Raw genomic sequence first — 21,266 nt, 5'->3', positions numbered from 1 at the left:
AGCACAACAGCACGAGAAGTGGTAGGCACAGAGGCGACCCATGACGGGTTGGTTCGATGTGGAGTGTCAAAGAGCGACAGACGAGAAGAACGTTGCCAGAAGCCGGATGTTGGTGTCGGGTACCTGCCAGGGGGAAGCAACACTTCGAGACTTTGTTGAATAGTGGAAGTGATAGTGCATCGGTGAACAGCATAAATATTAGCGACGATGGACAAGCTGTGGAGTCACCTACACTAGATGAGGTTAGTAAAGCTATTAAAGAGCTGAAAAACAATAAGGCTGCGGGAAAGGACCAGCTCCCGGCTGAGTTTCTCAAACATGGCAGTGAGCAACTGTATGAAGTTCTGCTCCATGTTATGTCGAAAATATGGGAAGACGCCCTCTCTTTAAGAAAGGGCACAGACTGGAGTGCGCCAATTACCGAGGAATAACCCTCCTTAATTCGGCATACAAAATTATGTCCCGTATTCCGTTCAACAGATTGAGACCGCTTGAAGAGTCCTTCGTCGGCAAATACCAACAGGTTTTCGTGAGGGCCGATCAACGACGGATCAAATGTTTACCCTGAGACAAATCCTTGATAAATTCCGGGAGTACAACTTGCAGACACATTATCTGTTTGTTGATTTTAAGGCGACGTATGATTTAGTGAAACGGAATGAATTGTGGCAAATTGAGCTAGAACATGGTTTTTCGGCGAAACTGATATGACTGATTCGTATAACGTTGGACGGATCGAAATCAAGTGTAAGGGTTGCGGATGAAATATCGACATCATTTGTTACCTTAGAAGGATTAAAGAAGGGTGATGCACTCTCGAATCTACTGTTCAATATAGCGCTCGAGAGAGCGTTTAGGAGATCTGGTGTGCAAAGAGGCGGTACCATTATCACAATATCGCATATGCTCCTGAGATTTGCGGACGATGTCGATATTATCGGGATTGATCGCCGTACCATGGAAGAGGTTTTTTGCCTATTAAGAGGGAGATAGCGAGGATTGGACTCACGATCAATACCAGCAAAACGAAGTACATCGTCGCTGGCAATTAATGTGAGTTAGTGGTGGTGGTAGTGAAATGGTGAAAAATTTGAAGTGATAGAAGAATTTGTGTATCTTGGAACATTAGTGACGTGTGATAATGATGTTACCCGTGAGGTGAAAAGGCGTATTGCAGCTGCAAATAGGGCTTATTACGGACTTCGTAACCAGCTTAAGTCCCGTAGTCTGCAAACGAAGACAAAATTCGCGCTGTATACTACTCTGATTCTTCCGGTGGCTTTATACGGCCATGAAACATGGACGTTAAAAGAGGCTGATCGGAGAGCTTTCGGAGTGTTTGAGCGTAAGGTGCTGCGGACAATACTCGGCGGTAAACAGGATAACGGCATTTGGCGGCGTCGCATGAATCAAGAGTTGTGCCAGGTGTACAACGGGCTGGATATTGTTAAGCTTATACAATAAGGCAGACTACGGTGGGCTGGACACGTCGCTCAACGTCAAACGAAGATAATATATAGTAGAGAGCTCGGAAGATGCTAAATCAACAGGGTGTCTACAACCTGGAAAAACCTGGAAAATGCCTGGAAATGATTTGCATAATGTCCGACAGCCAAGCTGCTTTGAATGCTCTAAAGTCGGCAACATGCACTTCAAAACAAGTTTGGGAATGCATTCAGTGCCTCCAAAAATTGTCTTGTCGGAACCAAGTCAATCTATATTGGGTTCCAGGACACTGTGGAATAGATGGTAACGAAAAAGCCGATATGCTGGCGAGACTCGGATCATCAAGTCGGTTCACAGGACCGGAACCTTTTTGCAACTTACCAACTTTTTCTCTTCGTATGGAGCTGAAGGTATCCAAAACCAATTTTAGGAACGCAACTAATGCCAGGCAATCGAAACGCTTTATCACTCCAAATGTTTCCATGACTCGCAACATTTTAGAATTATCTAAAAGAGACCTAAGCACTTATATGGGTCTCATTACAGGTCATTGTCCGAGTCGATATCATTTGAAGCTTATAGGGAAACTTAAAAATGATTTATGTCGCTTCTGTGACACAGAAAAAGAAGACTCGGATCATCTGTTATGTTGTTGTCCGGCAATTTTTCGAACAAGACGAAAGTTCTTCACCAAGGGGCTTATAGAACCACTTGAGCTTGGTAGAACAAATCCCAATTCGGTGGTGCATTTCATTCGAAAAGCTGAGCCGTGTTGGGGAGAAGCTGTTAATCAAAAAATGGCGATCACTCCCAATAGCGATACGCCATAGTGGCATAGCTAGAAAAAAAAGGGGAATAGATCAAAAAAATGGTCGCAGTGATAAAAAATACCCGACAAGGAAAAAAAGGGATTACTATGTAAATTATTTTGAGTACTCCCTAGGAAATTCTATAGGAATTGATAAATAGTAAAAAATACTAAATTAGTTAGGATTTTCGAAAGCAATTCCTGGTGGAACTTCCGAAGGAATTTCGGGATAAGTTTTCCATGGAATTTTTCAAAGAAATCACTAAAAGAGTGTCTATAAGAATGATTAGCAATTTTCTAAATTATTTCTGGAGGAATTAAAAACCGAAAAGAATTCCCGGAGGAATTTCAAAACGAATTTCCGGACGATTTTGATTATTTATCGTTATAAATATCGTATTAAAGCAGAAAAAGAAAATTGAATGTATGGGGATGGCATCAGGTTGTTGTTTATCATGATATTTATGATCATGAATAGCGTAATCTTAATAGGCTATAACTTGGCCGTTTGACACTGATATTATCGTTACCTTGGCTGCTAGGTCCAAGCAAACTAGATGTTGGTCACAAACTAGAAAAAACTAGATGTTGGTCACGCGAACAAATATAAGGACGTTAGACATAAAGGATGTTAAGCATAAAATTCCTCAAAAACAGCCCACAACATAAAGAAGCTATTATGCCTAACGTCATGGACCCAGTAATCTCATATTTTTACAAAAACACATTTCCTAAGGAAGTTTTCGTAAGAAGTTCTGAAGGATTTCCAGAAGAGATTCACAAACATTTCCGGAACATATCCTTAAGAAGTTTTCTTAAGTTTCTTTAAAAAAAAAACAAGTGAAATAAGATTCAAAGGAATTTCCGAACGAATTCTTAACCAAATTTCCGAAGATGTTCCTAAAAAAATTCAGGAGAATATCTGAAGAAATCTGCAGTATATTATAAGGGTGTTTTCGAGGGATTTTCACAAGACATTTTCGAGCAAACACCTAAAGGAGTTTAAAAAAAAGCGTAGTGTAACCGCCAAATGCATCTCTAAAAAAAATTCCGAAACAATTCCTTGAGATGTTTTTTTAAGTTTTAGCAAAGAAATTATCAAATTAAATCCTGGAGGAAGTTCTGAACAATTCTTCAAATCTGGAGGATTTTTAGATGGAATCTGTGGAGAAATTTCCAAAGGAATACCTGGAGAAATTTCCTATGTGATTCCTGAAGGAATTTTGATTGAATGGCCCAAACAATTTCTGGATGAACTTGCGAAAGAATTCCTAGAGAAATGTCTTAAGTAATTTACAACATTGTTTATGTGAGGCTACCAAAAAATTCTTAAAAATATTTTTCGCGATATTTACTTTTTTGAATTGATTATTTTGCTGCTAAAATCTGTATAAATATGGCACGTTTGTGTTTACCTGGAAATTAATGTAAAACACCTGGAAAAAACAGGGAATTTTATTTTTACAGATGAGTAGACACCCTGATCACCCTGGGGCCCTCCTTAGCCGTGCGGTAAGATGCGCGGCTACAAAGCAAGACCATGCTGAGGGTGGCTGGGTTCGATTCCCGGTGCCGGTCTAGGTAATTCTCGGATTGGAAATTGTCTCGACTTCCCTGGGCATAAAAGTATCATCGTGTTAGCCTCATGATATACGAATGCAGAAATGGTAACTTGGCTTAGAAACCTCGCAGTTAATAACTATGGAAGTGCTTAATGAACACTAAGCTGCGAGGCGGCAATGTCCCAGTGGGGGATGTAATGCCAATGAAGAAGAAGAAGACACCCTGATCAAGCACATAGCGAGACGGATTTGCATAAAAACACCAGACAAATATTGTGTTTCTCAGCAGAACTTTCCGAACCAAAAATTAGGATGATTTCAATGAAAAGGAGTTTTCATATTTTTAAAGAGGTGAGCCAGCCTAGGGCTGAAAGCCTCTAAAATACAGACAAAAATAATAATAATAGTTTTCATATCAATTCTATAAGCCAATGTTCCTTAATTTCCTACCAGTTGGATGCCAGCAATGGAAAATTCTAAACTACTCAATAAATGTTTTTCTCCAGAACTAATATCCTCCCAGTGTTGATATATATATATTAATTTATTAGGATTCAGCCCTTGGCTGGTTCTGCTCATAGAGGAATTAAAGAAAATGGAAAGGGTCCTTAAGGGTCACCCTCGCCAGTTACAAGAGCGTGGTTACAAATTGATATAACAGTAATTATACATCCCAGTGTTGGTAAAATCTCAAATTCTCAAATCTAATCGGCTATTCAGATCATGCGTGAGTCAAATCCCATCAGAATCATGGTCCAGAGAATCGCTCATGATTCGATTTGCATCGTTGCATGATTTTTACGTGTTCTTCATTGTTTAACGTATTGAATTAACTTTTTTCGCTTAGAATAATGTGACCAGCAAGCGTCTTGCGAAACGCGGGACGCCTATCTGTATTACGTCACTGGCTTGGAAATTTACACGAAAAAAGTGTATTGCGCATAGAATTTTGCCAAGAAAATATGTAAAAATATTTATGTTGCCGCATTAATTAATATTACTTTTTAAAATGAAGTTGAAAAATGCAGCGTCCTACGAAACGCGGGACGTCTGGTCACACTAGCCTAAAACAGGCCTGCTCAACCTTTTCAAGCCACGGGTCAATTTAGAATTAAAACCTGCTGGCGGGCCACCAAATATTTTTTATAAGTATCACCTGTCATAAGACGAGTTTAAACAATCCCATTGAATTCCACCACTTAATTGTATCTTGACAGATACGTATTTCGACCTCAACAGTCCAAGTCGAGTCAAGTACGAGACACTGAAGACGGCCTTACTGTTGAGGTCGAAATACGTATCTGTCAAGATACAATTAAGTGGTGGAATTCAATGGGATTGTTTAACCCGTTTCGGTCTGACCTAGAAATCAAAATTGAAATAACCCGTGTAGGCTCATTTTTCGTCCGATTGCCATGAAATTTTCAGGGAAGAAGCGTCATCATGTCTATTTTTTGGTACATGACTTGATTTGACCATGGTGCCAACCCGGCCGGATTTATTAAGGGGGGGTCCTGGGTCAGATGCAGTCAAAAACGGGTCATTTTTTTAAAACTATTGATAAATGAACGAAAGTGACTAGAATGCTGATGCAAACGTGGTCAATCATCATTTACCAGCATCAGAAGTTAGTTCTGATACATTTGAATCACCAGGACATGGTTCCGGATGTTCCGGGAACCTGGTTCCCTGGGGTATCCCTGGGGTGGCGGACACTTTTCAAGTGGACACAACCCAGTCTTGCGACATATCAAACTTCATGGTTTTGGAAGAGAATCCTAATAGATGAGTTTTTGGGAGTTTTTGGACACATTGGCCACGTCCGGAAGTGTTCCCGGGAACCTGGTTCCCTCAGAGAAGCGGACAAATTTCGATAAGCACCGAAACCCATCTTGCGACACATCATACTCCATGATTTTGAAATACAAGCTCAATAGATGAGTTTTTGAGAGGTTTTGGACACATTGGCCACATTCGGAAGTGTTCCCGGGAACCTGGTTCCCTCAAGAAAGTGGACAAATTTCGATTAGCACCGAAACCCATCTTGCGACATATCAAACTCCATGATTTTGGAAGACAAGTTCAATAGATGAGTTTTTGCGAGATTTTGGACACATTGGCCACGTTCGGAAGTGTTCCCGGGAACCTGGTTCCCTCAAGGAAGTGGACAAATTTCGATTAGCACCGAAACCCATCTTGCGACACACCAAACTCCATGATTTTGAAAGACAAGCTCAATAGATGGTTTTTTTTAGAGATTTTGGACACATTGGCCACATCCGGAAATGTTCCCGGGAACCTGATTCCCTCAAGAAAGTGGACAAATCTTGCTTAGTACCAAAATCCATCTTGCGACATATCAAACTCCATGATTTTGAAAGACAAGCTCAATAGATGAGTTTTTGAGAGATTTTGGACACATTGGCCACGTTCGGAAGTGTTTCCAGGAGCCTGGTTCCCTCAGGGAAGCGGACAAATTTCGATAAGCATCGAAACCCATCTTGCGACACATCAAACTCCATGGTTTTGAAAGACAAGCTCAATTAATGGGTTTTTAAGAGGTTTTGGACACATTGGCCACGTTGGAAGTGTTCCCGGAAACCTGGTTCCCTCAGGGAAGCTAACAAATTTCGATTAGCACCGAAACCCATCTTGCGACACATCAAACTCCATGATTTTTAAAGACAACCTCAATAGATGAATTTTCTAGAGGTTTTGGACACATTGGCCACGTCCGGAAGTGTTCCCGGGAACCTGGTTCCCTCAGAGAAGCGGACAAATTTCGATAAGCACCGAAACGCATCTTGCGACACATCATACTCCATGGTTTTGAAAAACAAGCTCAATAGAAGGGTTTTTGAGAGATTTTGGACACATTGGCCACATCCGCAATTGTTTCCGGGAATCTGGTTCCCTCAAGGAAGTGGACAAATTTCGATTAGCACCGAAACCCATCTTGCGACACACGAAACTTCATGATTTTGACAGACAAGCTCAATAGATGGTTTTTTTTTTGAGATTTTGGACACATTGGTCACGTCCGGAAGTGTTTCCGGGAAATTGGTTGTCCCAAAAAAGTGGACAAATCTTGCCTAGCACCAAAACCCATCTTGCGATATATCAAACTCCATGATTTTGAAAAACAAGCACAATATATGGTTTTTTGACAGATTTTGGACACGTTGATCACGTCCGAAAGTGTTCCCGGGAGCCCGGTTCCCTCAGGGAAGTGGGCAAATTTTGATAAGCACCGAAACCCATCTTGCGACCCATGAAACTCCATGATTTTAAAAAACAACCTCAATAGATGAATTTATGAGAGGTTTTGGACACATTGGCCACATCCGGAAATATTCCCAGGAACCTGGTTCCCTCAGGGAAGCGGACAAATTTCGATAAGCACCGAAACCCATCTTGCGACACATCAAACTCCATGGTTTTGAAAGTCAAGCTCAATAGAAGGGTTTTTGAGAGATTTTGAATACATTGGCCACATCCGCAAGTGTTTCCGGGAGCCTGATTCCCTCAGGGGACCGTACAAATTTCGATTAGCGACGAAACCCATTTTGCGACATGTCCAACTCCATGATTTTGAAAGACAAGCACAATACATGAATTTTTGAGAGATTTTGGACACACTGGCCACGTCCGGGAGTGTTCCTGGGAGCTTGGTTCTCTCAGCTAATCGAAATTTGTCCGCTTCTCTGAGGGAACCAGGCTCCCGGGAACACTTCCGGACGTGGCCAATGTGCCCAAAACCTCTCAGAAACTCATTTATTGAGCTTGTCTTCAAAATCATGGAGTTTGGCATACCGCAAGATGGGTTCCGGCGCTAATCTAAATTTCTTTGCTTCCCTAAGGCAACCAGGCTCCCGGGAACACTTCCGGACGTGGCCAATGTGTCGAAAATCTCTCAAAAACCCATCTATTGAGCTTGTTTTTCAAAACCATGGAGTTTGATGTGTCAATATATGAGTTTCTGAGAGGTTTTGGACACATTGGTCACGTCCGGAAGTGTTCCCGGGAGCCTGGTTCCCTCAGGGAAGCGGACAAATTTCGATTAGCACCGAAACCCATCTTGCGACATATCAAACTCCATGATTTTGAAAGACAAATTGAATACATGATTTTTTTTTAGATTTTGGACACATTGGCAACGTCCGGAAGTGTTCTTGGGAACCTGGTTCCCTCGAAGAAGTAAACAAATTTAGATTAGTACCGAAGCTCATCTTGTGACGTAACAAACTCCTTTATTTTGAAAGTCAAGCAAAATAATGAAGTTTGATATGTCGCAAGATGGGTTTTGGAGCCAATCAAAATTTGACCGCATCGCTGAGAGAACCAGGCTCCCAGGAACACTCCAGACGTGACCAGTGTGTCCAAAATCTCTCAAAAATCCATGTATTGTGCTTGTCCTTCAAAATCATGGAATTGGACATGCCGCAAAATGGGTTTCGTCGCTAATCGAAATTTGTACGGTCCCCTGAGGGAATCAGGCTCCCGGGAACACTTCCGGATGTGGTCAATGTGTCCAAAACCTCTCAAAAATTCATCTATTGAGCTTGTTTTTCAAAATCATGGAGTTTCATGGGTCGCAAGATGGCTTTCGGTGCTAATCAAAATGTGTCCACTTCCCTGAGGGAACCGGGCTCCCGGGAACACTTTCGGACGTGATCAACGTGTCCAAAATATGTCAAAAACCATATATTGTGCTTGCTTTTCAAAATCATGGAGTTTGATATATCGCAAGATGGGTTTTGGTGCTAGGCAAGATTTGTCCACTTTCTTGGGAGAACCAATTTCCCGGAAACACTTCCGGACGTGACCAATGTGTCCAAAATCTCTAAAAAAAACCATCTATTGAGCTTGTCTTTCAAAATCATGGAGTTTCGTGTGTCGCAAGATGGGTTTCGGTGCTAATCGAAATTTGTCCACTTCCTTGAGGGAACCAGATTCCCGGAAACACTTGCGGATGTGGCCAATGTGTCCAAAATCTCTCAAAAACTTTTCTATTGAGGTTGTCTTTAAAAATCATGGAGTTTCGTGTGTCGCAAGATGGTTTACGGTGCTAATCGAAATTTGTCCGCTTCTCTGAGGGAACCAGGTTCCCGGGAACACTTCCGGACGTGGCCAATGTGTCCAAAACCTCTTAAAAACCCATTAATTGAGCTTGTCTTTCAAAACCATGGAGTTTGATGTGTCGCAAGATGGGTTTCGGTGCTTATCGAAATTTGTCCGCTTCCCTGAGGGAACCAGGTTCCCGGGAACACTTCCGAACGTGGCCAATGTGTCCAAAACCTCTCAAGAACTCATCTATTGAGCTTGTCTTCAAAAACCATGGAGTTTGATGTGTCGCAAGATGGGTTTCGGTGCTTATCGAAATTTGTCCACTTTTCTGAGAGAACCAGGCTCCCGGGAACACTTCCGAACGTGGCCAATGTGTCCAAAATCTCGCAAAAACTCATCTATTGAACTTGTCTTCCAAAATCATGGAGTTTGATATGTCGCAAGATGCGTTTCGGTGCTAATCGAAATTTGTCCACTTTCTTGAGGGAACCAGGCTCCCGGGAACACTTCCGGATGTGGCCAATGTGTCCAAAACCCCCCAAAAACTCATCTATTAGGATTCTCTTCCAAAACCATGAAGTTTGATATGTCGCAAGACTGGTTTGTGTCCACTTGAAAAGTGTCCGCCACCCCAGGGATACCCCAGGGAACCAGGTTCCCGGAACATCCGGAACCATGTCCTGGTGATTCAAATGTATCAGAACTAACTTCTGATGCTGGTAAATGATGATTGACCACGTTTGCATCAGCATTCTAGTCACTTTCGTTCATTTATCAATGGTTTTAAAAAAATGACCCGTTTTTGACTGCATCTGACCCAGGACCCTCCTTAATAAATCCGGCCGGGTTGGCACCATGGTCAAATCAAGTCATGTACCAAAAAATAGACATGATGACGCTTCTTCCCTGAAAATTTCATGGCAATCGGACGAAAAATGAGCCTACACGGGTTATTTCAATTTTGATTTCTAGGTCAGACCGAAACGGGTTAAACTCGTCTTATGACAGGTGAAAACATTCCACTAAAAAGCTCAACATAATTTTCTTATCATTTTTTATATGTTTTCAAAATGATCAAAGTTATTTCTCATTTTTCCAGAACACACAAAAAAAAATTTCAGAGAAAAACTAAACACGATTGAATTGCGTTCAAAAATTCATTTTTTTCTACGTGAATTTAATGAGAAACATTGTTGTCTACTCTCCAATAATCAACGAATATTGTTTTCGCAAACGGGGACCAAAATTGAGTCCTAGTTTTTTACTGCATTTATTCTTAAAAAGTGCTGAGATAAGAGATGTTTTCTTTCTGAAATTTAGATTTGAGCTCGTCGTTGTATTGGAGTTCGTTAATCTCCATTAAATGGAATTTTGAAACATTTTAGATAGGTACCTACATTTCATAAATAATTTACATCATGAAACGGTGTTGAGAAAAAGGGGGAATGGTTTTCTGGCGATTATCATACAATCATAACGATATGAAAAAGATGCGCTTGGATTTGAGCATGAACGCTTCTGGCATTACTGTAACATCCATGAAAAATTAATAAATAAAAGATTGTGAAATGCTAGGACAAAAAGAATGAAAAGTAATCTAATATACGTAAACCATGAAATCAGATTTTGGTTTTTGTGAGCATAGACAATGTTTTTTGCCTACTAAATATATGGTTTCTTTTCTTTACAGAAAATATGCTGCATACTTTTCAAGGTCCTTAAGTTCATCCTGGCGGCGGTACTCGGCGGCATAGGCGTATATATACTATCAAAACGGCTTCGTTTGTGACTGTCGAAGATGTCAGAGTTATCCAGATTATCAGCCATTACATTTAAAGATAATCATTTGTTACCATCGTATAGTACTGAATACTGTTGTAAATGTCATTGAAATTCATTTCAATAAATTTCGAAGAACTTTGTTTCAAAGAGAATTTATATTTGAGGTATTCAAAAATATTGCACCATTCAGGCGTTAGGCATGTTCTGAAAATTATTGAATGAATCGGACTTCAATAGCTATTTAGGTCAAATTAGTCAAATGACATGCAAATTACATTTTACAACACTGGTACTGAATAATATCATCGTGGTTTGGCCCTTTTGTAGATAGTTTAATTTTAGCTCCTGTATGTTTTCGAAATACATTTATTATTGTTATGTGGAAAAAAAATCACTCACCAATTAGATCCGCTATTCCGCTATTTAATTAAAATAATCTCGATGACCGAACCAGACATTTATCATTACTAATGTGGATTTATATGTTGTAAAGCTCTATTTTATTTTCTATTTTATTTAAAAGAGTGATATTACCAAACCGTGAAACATAAAACCAACAGTTCCTGTTTGTTTTGAAAATTACAGGAAGGGAAAGTGTAAGGACGAGATGATAACAATACAGCTTCTATTTTCTTCAACAATCCTAGGAGACTGTACGTACACTAATTAACTACGCATGCCTTATATAGGATTAGTGTTTTCGATGTTTCTCACGGACCTTCGTCTCGCAGGCAGTATCAACGTACTGGTTTAATACATATTGCAATCGCATGACCAAAATCATCCAGGCCCGAATGGAGGACCTCATAAATAATGACATCTCCAATATAATCCGCATCCTCCCAGACCGCACTAAGCCATCCTGGAAAAAAAAAACTAAAATTCTAAAATCCAAGCCTCGGCCCATTCCACCTTTGGTCCCATTGGACAAAACATTGTCAGTCCACACGGACTTTTCGGAGGAGTCAAGGAGCTGGCGAATCGATGGCCTAAATCAATTCATCGAAAAACATTAAGGTTTCAGGTTTCGACAGCATTCTGAATCTCGAACTCAAATACATAAGTGCTCCGTTATTGAGTACCTAAGTACCTAAGTAGTGTCTCCGTCTCAACTATTTCCCATCGTCCTGGAAGTCAGCGAAAGTCATTCCCATCCGGAAGCCTGGGAAGGATCATTCCTCTCCAAAAAGTTATCAGCTATTTGAAAATTGAAAAGGCCGGCTACTTGGATCTGCCGAACATCACAACATCTTGTTCGAGGAGCTCTTTCAGTTTCCGATGCGGTCGATCCACCGTGCACCAACTGAACCGAGATGCCAACGACATCAGAAGGAAAAAGTCTGTTTCAAAAATATCTGCCATGGCCTTACTCGTTGTCTAGAAGGCATTCGACAATGCATGGCATGATGGCCTGGTGTACACACTACAACGCTTCAATCTTTCCAGCTACCTGGTAAAAATCATCAACAACTATTCATCGGCGAGTTTCAATGCGCAGGACATCAACCCAGGGCAGTATCCTCGGGACCCTGCTTTTCAACCTGTTCACCTCCGACATGCCAGAACCTCCTGATACCTCCATCGTCTACAAAGGTAGATTGATCAGAGGCTTAATAGAAACACTTCAACGAGGCCTGGACGCCCTGACAGAACACCTCACCAGCTGGAATATTAAAATTACGCGGCGAAGACCCAGGTCATCATCTTCCTCAATTCAAAATCCCTCAAACGTGTTCCGCCTGGGAACAATGGCACTACCTTGGCTTGACCCTCGACAGCAAACTTATTTTCCGACAACAGATTGACAAGACGGTGACAAAGTGTAACGTATTGTCAAAACTACTAACTACTAACCATCGCGTCGGTCGTCATTGTCCCTGAAAAATAAGCTTGCTGTCTACATCCTCCCCGTGATCGAATACGACATGCCGGACTGGGAAAGCTGTGCCAAAACTCATCATCTGAAACTTCAACGAGTTCAAAACAATTTCCTGAGGATAATCCTCAACCCTCCTCCCAGGACATGAACTTATGAGGTCCTCCGTCTGGCCGGGATGAAAACATTTCAAGAACGCTTTGGTGACTGTAAAGAAAGATTTAGGGTTCGTTGCGCCTTTTCGGGTGAGGACCAACCAGCAATTAAGTCGCTAGTTCCTATTGAGGTTATCAAACGTAGTGTCAGTAGCGTAGAAGTCCTGTCACATGATAAGCTTTAGGAATGTTCTTTGATGCGAAATAAACTTAAATATTTAAAAAAAATCTATGCACACAACACAAAAATAAAGGGCTCACGGTCAAACACTTGATCTGTAAAAGACATTTAAACAAAAACCTAAAAATCAACATGAACTAATTGAAAAAACGAACCTCCGCATTACAAAGACGTTGGCTCTCTGCTGGCTCCACGTTAGGTAATTAGTGATGTTCCATGATTCCATGATCCGTGATTATGTATTCCAGCTGACGTCTAAAGAATGAAACTGTTGTCTGAAGAAAAATTGAATCGTAGTTCGTATACAGACCCTTAATAAGCCTTCATCGATTCGAATTTTCAAATCCATTCTTTAATAGTGTAATTTAATCATATACGAAATTCCAAAATTCTCTTCAAAATTAACCAAAAATAGTATACGAGAAAGGCAAAATAGACTAAGGTTGCTTTTTTTTCTGTTTTTTGCGTTTCCTACGCAGAATTCTGCGATTTACTCGGATTTCTGTATTTACGCGAGTTTTTATTTTCACTTAAAAACAGATTTTCAGTGGAGGTATATCAACAGGCAGACTAAAGCATTTTCAGTGAAGCTAGGTCGCTTTCACTACATTGCATGTCTACTTCATAATAAACTTCATAAAGTTTATCTTAAACTAAAATACAAAAAGAGCTAGAACAACGAAAAACATATTTTTCTATAGTTAAATCCGAATATTATACTTCCATACGTCCTGAATAGAAGCAATTTTGTAATTCCCTTCGGATGCTCTCCAATAACAATAAGATAAACATCCACTTCGGACACGTGCCCACAAATACCTCAAGATATATAACCACACCGACACACCTTTCCATATGCCTCCACAACACCCCAGGCCAAGCACCGAAATTGATCCATTCAATCTCGGCTCCTGCCCATTGAGCCGAATGTCGTCATTCATAAATATACCAACACCCACATAACAGCCAGCTTACATCCTTTCCCCATCTAATGGTGGCGGCGCCAAGGCGGTCCGTGATGGCGCTGATTATGGGAAATTTTTGACACAGTATCCTAACGACGCAATTCATCCTACGCTCGCTAATGGTCGGCAGGGATGGTTCTTGGAAAGAGGAAAGGCCAGAATGTGAAAACGCAAAAGACCTCTTACAGCTGCCAGCATCAGCGCAGCGCTCGACCAAGGACATCGCTAGTTGGATGGTTCCGAAGAGCCCGAAGAGCAGTCAATGAACACAAGTTTCAATGTTATTTCGCGCGCACAAAAAGAGGTGTGTTCCATCATGGGGATGTGGTGGTGAATGGCTAAAAATAGCTCGAGCGCTACTGTCGCCGAATGACAACAATGATTCCAGTGACGCGACGGTTTTGGAGGGACGAAATCACGGCCGGCGGGAGGAAGTTAGTTTGGTTCACTGCGATCATTAATATCCTTGACGAGTTTGAAGGACGCTGTCGTTATAAGCAGCCCCGGAAAAATATTTGTGAGAAACAGTTGACCCGACCCAATAACGGTCAATGATAATCTTCTTCTTCTTCTTCTTCTTCTTCTTCTATATACATAAAAATGAATTTCTGTCTGTCTGAACCTTATAGACTTGGAAATTACTGAACCGATCGGCGAGAAAATTTGTATGCAGAGGTTTTTGGGCCCGGGGATGGTTCTTAAGATGGTTTGAGACCCCTCCCCGCTTTGGAAAGGGGGGCTCCCATACAAATGAAACACCAATTTCTTCATAACTCGAGATCTAATCAGAGAATAAATCAATTTTATGCGAAACGAAGTTCGTCGGGTCTGCTAGTATGTAATATAACGCGATTGATTCCCATATTATTGATAATTGGCTATAATTTAACTACCTTTCGGGTTGGAAATTTTCTCGACTTTACTGGACATAAAAAACTGGCAATGTGATTTAGATGCGATTGTAAAAATGGTAACAGCAAAACAACTATGAATAAAAGAGTATAAGGACACCATGTTGCAAGGCGGCAATGTAACAGACAGAAAGGAGATGCTATGTAGTGAAACATAAAGTGGAATAGTGAAATCGATACTTCATTGAACATTGTGATGATCTGGCGGCCAATGGTGACGTATTTTGGATGATTGAAGGTCATTTTTTTTCTAAACCATTCAAAATTCTAATTATCCATCCCAACTAGCACTTGCAACATCTTTCTAAAAGCAAAAGCTTCATTAAAGTCATTGGAAAAACATCAAAGCACGAAAAAGTTGCATCAAGATGTCAAAAACGTTCGAATTGTGATCAATGTTTCATTAAAATTGCAATCCAGTACGTGTTTGACATTTGGAAACAAACAAACAAAGAATACTGCACTTCATGTTGCAAACACGAAACAAAATCATTAAGTTGCGTAATTTTTACCATGTAACTTCAATGCGTCTTTCAAAATTTATTTTTTTGTTTAAATTAAGTTGCAGATTAGTTGAATGTGTCTTCATGTTTAATTTAGCATCGTTCAACGTTTTGACAACTCACATTTTTTTTCCTGTGATGGTGCAATCAAGTAACAGGAAACCCAAGTACAAAACTTCATAATAGTATGTTTTTTTATGGTGAGTCAACATGCAAACTCTTCGAAGTGTTGAATGGTGCTGTGGTAGAGTGAAGGACTATCAATCACAAGATCCATAAATCGAATCCAGTTTCATATTTTTATTTTATTTTTTTCCGCTGTAGTATTTCGCAACATTATTGCAATTTTACTGCAATCGTATGATGTTTCCGTAGGCTCCACTTCTTGCGCTTTTTAGATTGCAAGAGAGTTATATTTGATGGCACATACGCAAAGATTGTTTCTTTCCGAATAGTTGCAACACAGTGAAATGTTCAGTAGTGAAACAATTTGTGCTGCTTGGGATACAAATAGACTAAAACTAAAACAATCCATTGATAATAAGAAATTTTTCACAGAAATTCACAATCGGCACAGCATCAGCATCGGTACAGCAGTGTTAAATCCAGTAACATCCTGATCCTAACTGGATGTATGTTATTGGACTATGTTTTTGAATATTGCAATATTGTGAAACGAGGGCTGGTAGTCTGAAAATTCTATGCGGCAAATGGGTTAATAGTCAGGCTTTCTTCCGTCCCATAAAACCGTGGGTGGGCCTTGTAGCACGCGGTACAATCTTGCCACTCAGTTTACCAACTGAGTGGGAGTAGGCTCAGATGCTCTTTCCTGACTAGCGCTGATCTGGCTCTGAACACGAAAGTGTCAACTATCGCATGGCCTCCCTGCATGCCGCAAGGTATGTATGGATAACCATGGGATCGCGAAGGCGACTACACCAGCAGGATTCGACTGCAGTCACAAGGGGGGTCCAACAGCAACGATTCTTTCAACTAAATCAAAAAAGTAGACGAAGGAGCGGTGTCTGGCGGTAAGGAGGACCCTAGACGAAGTGGCCTTAATCGCTCACCCCAAAGCCGGGAGGAGGCGAAGATGATGGCCGTGGTGGTTCAGGTGAGGTGCCGGTCGACGTAAAAATGGACGTCTCCACTCTGACCAAGGTCATAAACTCGGTGATGACTAACCACGAGAATAGCGGAGGCCAGAGAAAGGAGGTAATTACCGACGTTTCTGGATACCTGCGTCAACTATAGTAAGGATCTGAAACAGGCCGTACTCACCCTCTGCGCTCTAGGAACACAAAATACGCATTCTCACTGAGGCGACTTCGGTGAGCCAGGCGGTGAAGGCCAGAAAGATGGCCGAATCGGAGATTCGTCTCCTTACTGAGAGGAAGCGGTTGACGGAGAGTCAGACTGCGAAAGCGGATGGCCATCAGCGATGCAACTCCGAGGCTAAGTAAGATCACGCAGGCAGCGGACCTGTATGTAACTAAAAGGGTTATAGCACCGCCTAAGAGGAGAGATGCGGAAACTCGCCCGGAGAGGAGTGGGCGAACAGTCGGCCCAAAGGATCAACGGAAAACAGTGACTCCTCTAAAGAGGGTAACTGAGGATCGCCGGGAGGAGGACCTGCCGTGGACGGATGTCGTGAATCCTAAAAAGGCGAAGCGGAGTCGTCAACAAGTCGCAAGGATTGCGGAAAATGGCGGAGAAGGCCATTGCTAAGAAGGGAAGAGCCCGTGAGAAAAAGGGTGCGCCTTCCAATGGCAGTGGCAAGCGAAAAGACAGAGGTGAGGCGATTATCGTCAAGACTGACGATAAAAGCTACGCCGACGTCTTGAAGACTATGAGATGCAACGAAAAGCTCTCTAGTCTAGGAGGAGATGTTAACTGCATCCGTCGAACGCGGAAAGGCGAGATGATTCTCGTCTTGAAGCGGGATGCTGGTCAGAAGAGTTCTGAGTATAAAAAGTTGACAGAGGAGGTCCTGGTAAATGGGGTCCAAGTTAGTGCCAGTTTCGTACATCCAGTGCAAGGGCCTGGATGAGGTAACCGGAGACGTGGTAGACGCACTGAGAGATCAGTACAATGTCGAGATCCAGGAATCCGCGATTCAAAACGTAATTCTGCTGAACCAAGCCAAGTGCCAACGTTCAGGGGACCGAACGGTGATTCATGTATCTATGTGACCTTCTGCAGCGCGGGATGGTTGATGGAGCCATACTGGAAGGTTCATGAGGGGCATACTTCCAGTGACCATCGGGAAGTACGTTTTATGGTCGGTTAAACACGCAAAGGAACTACATTGATAATCGGTACTACTGATCCAGGATGACGTACCTCATAGTTTAACCAAGAAGACACTACGATGGGAAAGTCGGACTACAGGACTAAGTGGCGAAGAATTAACCGAGGCACTAACATGTACCTGCGACATAACGATGCCAAGAAGGACCAAACCTTCCGGTAATCGACAACCAGTGTACTGGTGCTCCATCTCCGTAGAACCTGTCTTAGAGCTAAAAGAAAGTTGCGAAGTGCTAGATGCTGAAAGGTTTGATAGACGCCGGGTATTCCAGTCAGCGAGCATAGCTCTGAACTACGAGATAAAATGGAGCAAGAGAGCCTGCTTTGAGCAGCTGTGCAGGATGGCCAATGACACCCCATGGGGGGATGCATATGGGATAGTGCTGGCTAGGACAAACAACACGCCTCCAGAGAGATCCCCAGAGATGTTAGCCAGAATAGTAGAAAGCTTGTTTCCGAAACATGAATCATTGAACTGGCCCACTACATCGTACGAGTCAGTGGATGTGGTACCGCAAGTGACTAACGAGGAGCTTTTTGCCTTTCTCGTACAACTAAGTTGTACCGAAAGGCTATCATTTCACTCCAAAATCGAACTTTTGATAGAAGTCCCGGAGACCCATACTATTATATACCATTCGACTCAGCTCGATGAGCTGAACAAATGTCTGTCTGTCCGTGTGTGCGTGTGTGTGTATGTGTGTGCGTGTGTGTGTGCACAAAATGCCATAAAAAACATTAGCCAAATTTTCACATAGAAACTCTTAACCGATTTTCTTGCAACAAGTTGCATCCGACAGAGACTAAAACGCTGTTGATCACTATTGAATTTCATAATAATTGCAAATTGCAAAAAATAGAGAATATTAAAATAGTGATGAGACATAGTCACATAGAACAATAATGTGTTATGAAAAATGCCTTGCATCTATGAATATTTTATCCGTGGCTTCCCATTAAGAGTTTCATCGTACTATAAAGATGCTTGTGATGCACGCATTTAGGCGTAAGTATGCTTTTCGTTCAGTTTCATAGTACTATGAAATTGTCCGAAAGTCAAAATTCCAACATAGGAAATTCGAGAAACTTTCGGCAGCGCCATCTGCCGTCTACTAGTGTAAATTTTCTATCATAACATTAGATGGTGTAACTGTTTTGCCTTTCTTGTACATCATCGAGGTGTAAGCGTAAAGGCTACATTTATTACCTTTTTGCGCGAGAAAGGCGCCATCACCGCTAGGTGGATTAATCTGGGTTTTTTATCTATTGTATTTATTTGACAGGCTCATGCGTATATAACACTTAACGGAGCCGAGAATCTTAATGATATTTACAATCGATATCATCTTATTATCAACAGTTAGTAAGGGAAAGGGACAAATACCAAGATACTAACGAGGAGCTTATCGTAGCTGCAAGAAAACTCAAGCTCAATAAGGCGCCAGCCCTGGATAGTATTCCCAACCTGGTCCTTAAGCACGCCATTCTTGCTTATCCAGATGCCTCCAACGATGCCTAGATGAAGGAAACTTCCCAGACCGTTGTAATCGGAAGAAATTGATGCTATTGCCGAAGCCCTGGAAATTCTTCGGCATATAGACCATTTTTTCTACTCGACACAGCTGGGAAATTGCTAGAGAGGTTGATCCTGAATAGATTGTCGAACTAGGCCGTTCTACCATCGAAGCAATTTGGTCGGTAACGGATACGGCAAAGGTAGCGCGTGGTTTGAATGGGCGAGGTATTAGGTACTGTGCATTGATTACACTTGGTGTAAAGAATGCGTTTAACGATGCTAGCTGGGCAGCTATAGCTAACTCCCTGCATCGCTTGAGGGATACTGAAAAGTTGTTTTCAGAATAGGGTGTTGATATACAACATCAACACCGGTCAGCAGTCAATAGAAGTATCTGTGGGTGTTCCACAGGGATCGATCCTCGGACCGGTTCTGTGGAATATCATGTATGACGGAGTATTACGCTTAAGTTTCCCGGCCGGTGTATAAATAGAAGGCTACGCAGATGACGACATGCTAGAGGAGACGGGTGACACTCTCGTTGAAGTCGAACTGAAGGCTTCGTATGCGATTGGCAGAATCGAGGAATGGCTCAACTCGAGGAGGTTATCCCTTGCACTTCACAATACCGAGGTCGTTGTAGTGCAATACCGCCATGGGTTACAGCAAGCGAGAATGAGAGTAATGACCTGCACAGTCAACTCCGTGAGGTCATTAAAGTATCTGGGTGTGATGATCGACGATAAGCTCAATTACACGAGCCACGTCGATTATGCATGACAACGGGCATCATTTGCGATAAAGGCTTTATCACAAATGATGCGCAACAGATCGCCGGTGCACAGTCAGATGCGTAGGTTGATAGGTTGATGTTTCCTCGACTGCGTCATCATGGGTCGTACCACTAAATGCCAAGTACAACGTGAAGAAACTTATCAGAGTGCACTGGCTGATGTGTCTACGAATCGCAAACGCATATCGTACCATATAATATCAGGCGGAGTGCATTAAAACTGGGATGATGCCGATTGACATAATCCTAGAGAAAGAATTGGAGTGCTTTAACGAAAGGGACTCAGTGCAAGTGCGACGTGCCAAGAAAGCAGCCTCGTTGCTCAAATGGCAGAGAGCTTGGGCACCGCAGTCAAAGGTCGTTGGAGCCACAGGCTAATTCCAGATGTGTCGAATTGCGTTAGTAGGAAGTATCGTCAGGTCAATTTCCACCTGTGGGCCATGTGTTGTCTAATGCGAGAGATGCGCCATACGCATGCGCATCGGATCATGTGCCATTACAGCAAGCATTGCCGTCACCGAGCTCGACAAGGTGGTAGGTTAGCAACGGTCCTCTTTCGTCAATCAACCATCACCAGGCACGGACACATCGGTAAGTAGGTAGGTAGCTCCGTGCAATTACCAATGACGCAGCCGATTATTCGGCTGGTCATTCCGCTGAAGCTGCCAGCGGAATTCCACACCACCTATCATAGGTTTTGTCTGACCATGGCTGCTTTAAAAAGTTCCTGCATAGGATCAGGACGACGGAGGTCCTTCGTAGCTTAGTAGGGAAAGCACCTGTCATGCGAACTGGGGTCGTGGGATCAAACCCCACCGAAGGGGCGGTTACCCTCCAATACCTTTTCCGAACTAAATCTATCACATGTTGTACATATGCATAATCAAGTTTCAGACATAGTAATTAATTTCCACTCCGGGTGGCTTAATACCCGGCATATAGGCAATTAACTTTGAATGTACTGATTGATTTTTCCCCATTTTTCCCATAGGTCCCCTCTCGGAAAAAATAAATTTCAAAATCGAAAATTTTTTTTTTTTCAAAAGCTGTTGCTATGCATTGAAATGAACGCAAATAAATGTGAATTGTTGGAAATAGCTGAATCTTTCTTCCTAAAGTGCAATTTTGACCTCTCTTATGTGCTTTTCTTGTAATTCTTATGTGTTTTCTTGTTTTATAATACACGAGAAAGGCACCATCACCGCTAGGTGGATTATTCTGGTTTTTTTTTGTACGGTTGTATTTTTCCTCACCTAACTTCGTTGGGTCAGGAACAAACCTGCTGATGTGTAATAATAATGATTTACTTTCATTTGGTCGCCTGAGATAGAAAAAGGCGCTTTGCTCTCTGTCTTGTGACAATCACGACCTTTTGCAGAATCTACTGCTCT

General features: G+C 41.9%; 1 protein-coding gene across 1 annotated transcript in view; it reads left to right on the top strand.

Annotated features, from left to right (window-relative positions):
* The window catches only part of LOC134223385 (galectin-7-like), a 48,778-nt gene extending 37,647 nt beyond the window's left edge, over window positions 1-11,131 (top strand). Inside the window, exon 4 of the mRNA XM_062702526.1 lies at window positions 10,574-11,131. Coding sequence (XP_062558510.1) covers window positions 10,574-10,672 — 99 coding nt within the window. The 3' untranslated portion in view covers window positions 10,673-11,131. The remainder of the gene's footprint in view (window positions 1-10,573) is intronic.
* Window positions 11,132-21,266: the final 10,135 nt, after the last annotated feature.

Source organism: Armigeres subalbatus, chromosome 3 (assembly GCF_024139115.2).
Source record: "Armigeres subalbatus isolate Guangzhou_Male chromosome 3, GZ_Asu_2, whole genome shotgun sequence".
NCBI classification, from domain to species: Eukaryota; Metazoa; Arthropoda; class Insecta; order Diptera; family Culicidae; genus Armigeres; species Armigeres subalbatus.
The sequence above is the reverse complement of the archived record's forward strand: the minus strand, read 5'-3'. Positions and strand labels throughout refer to the sequence as shown.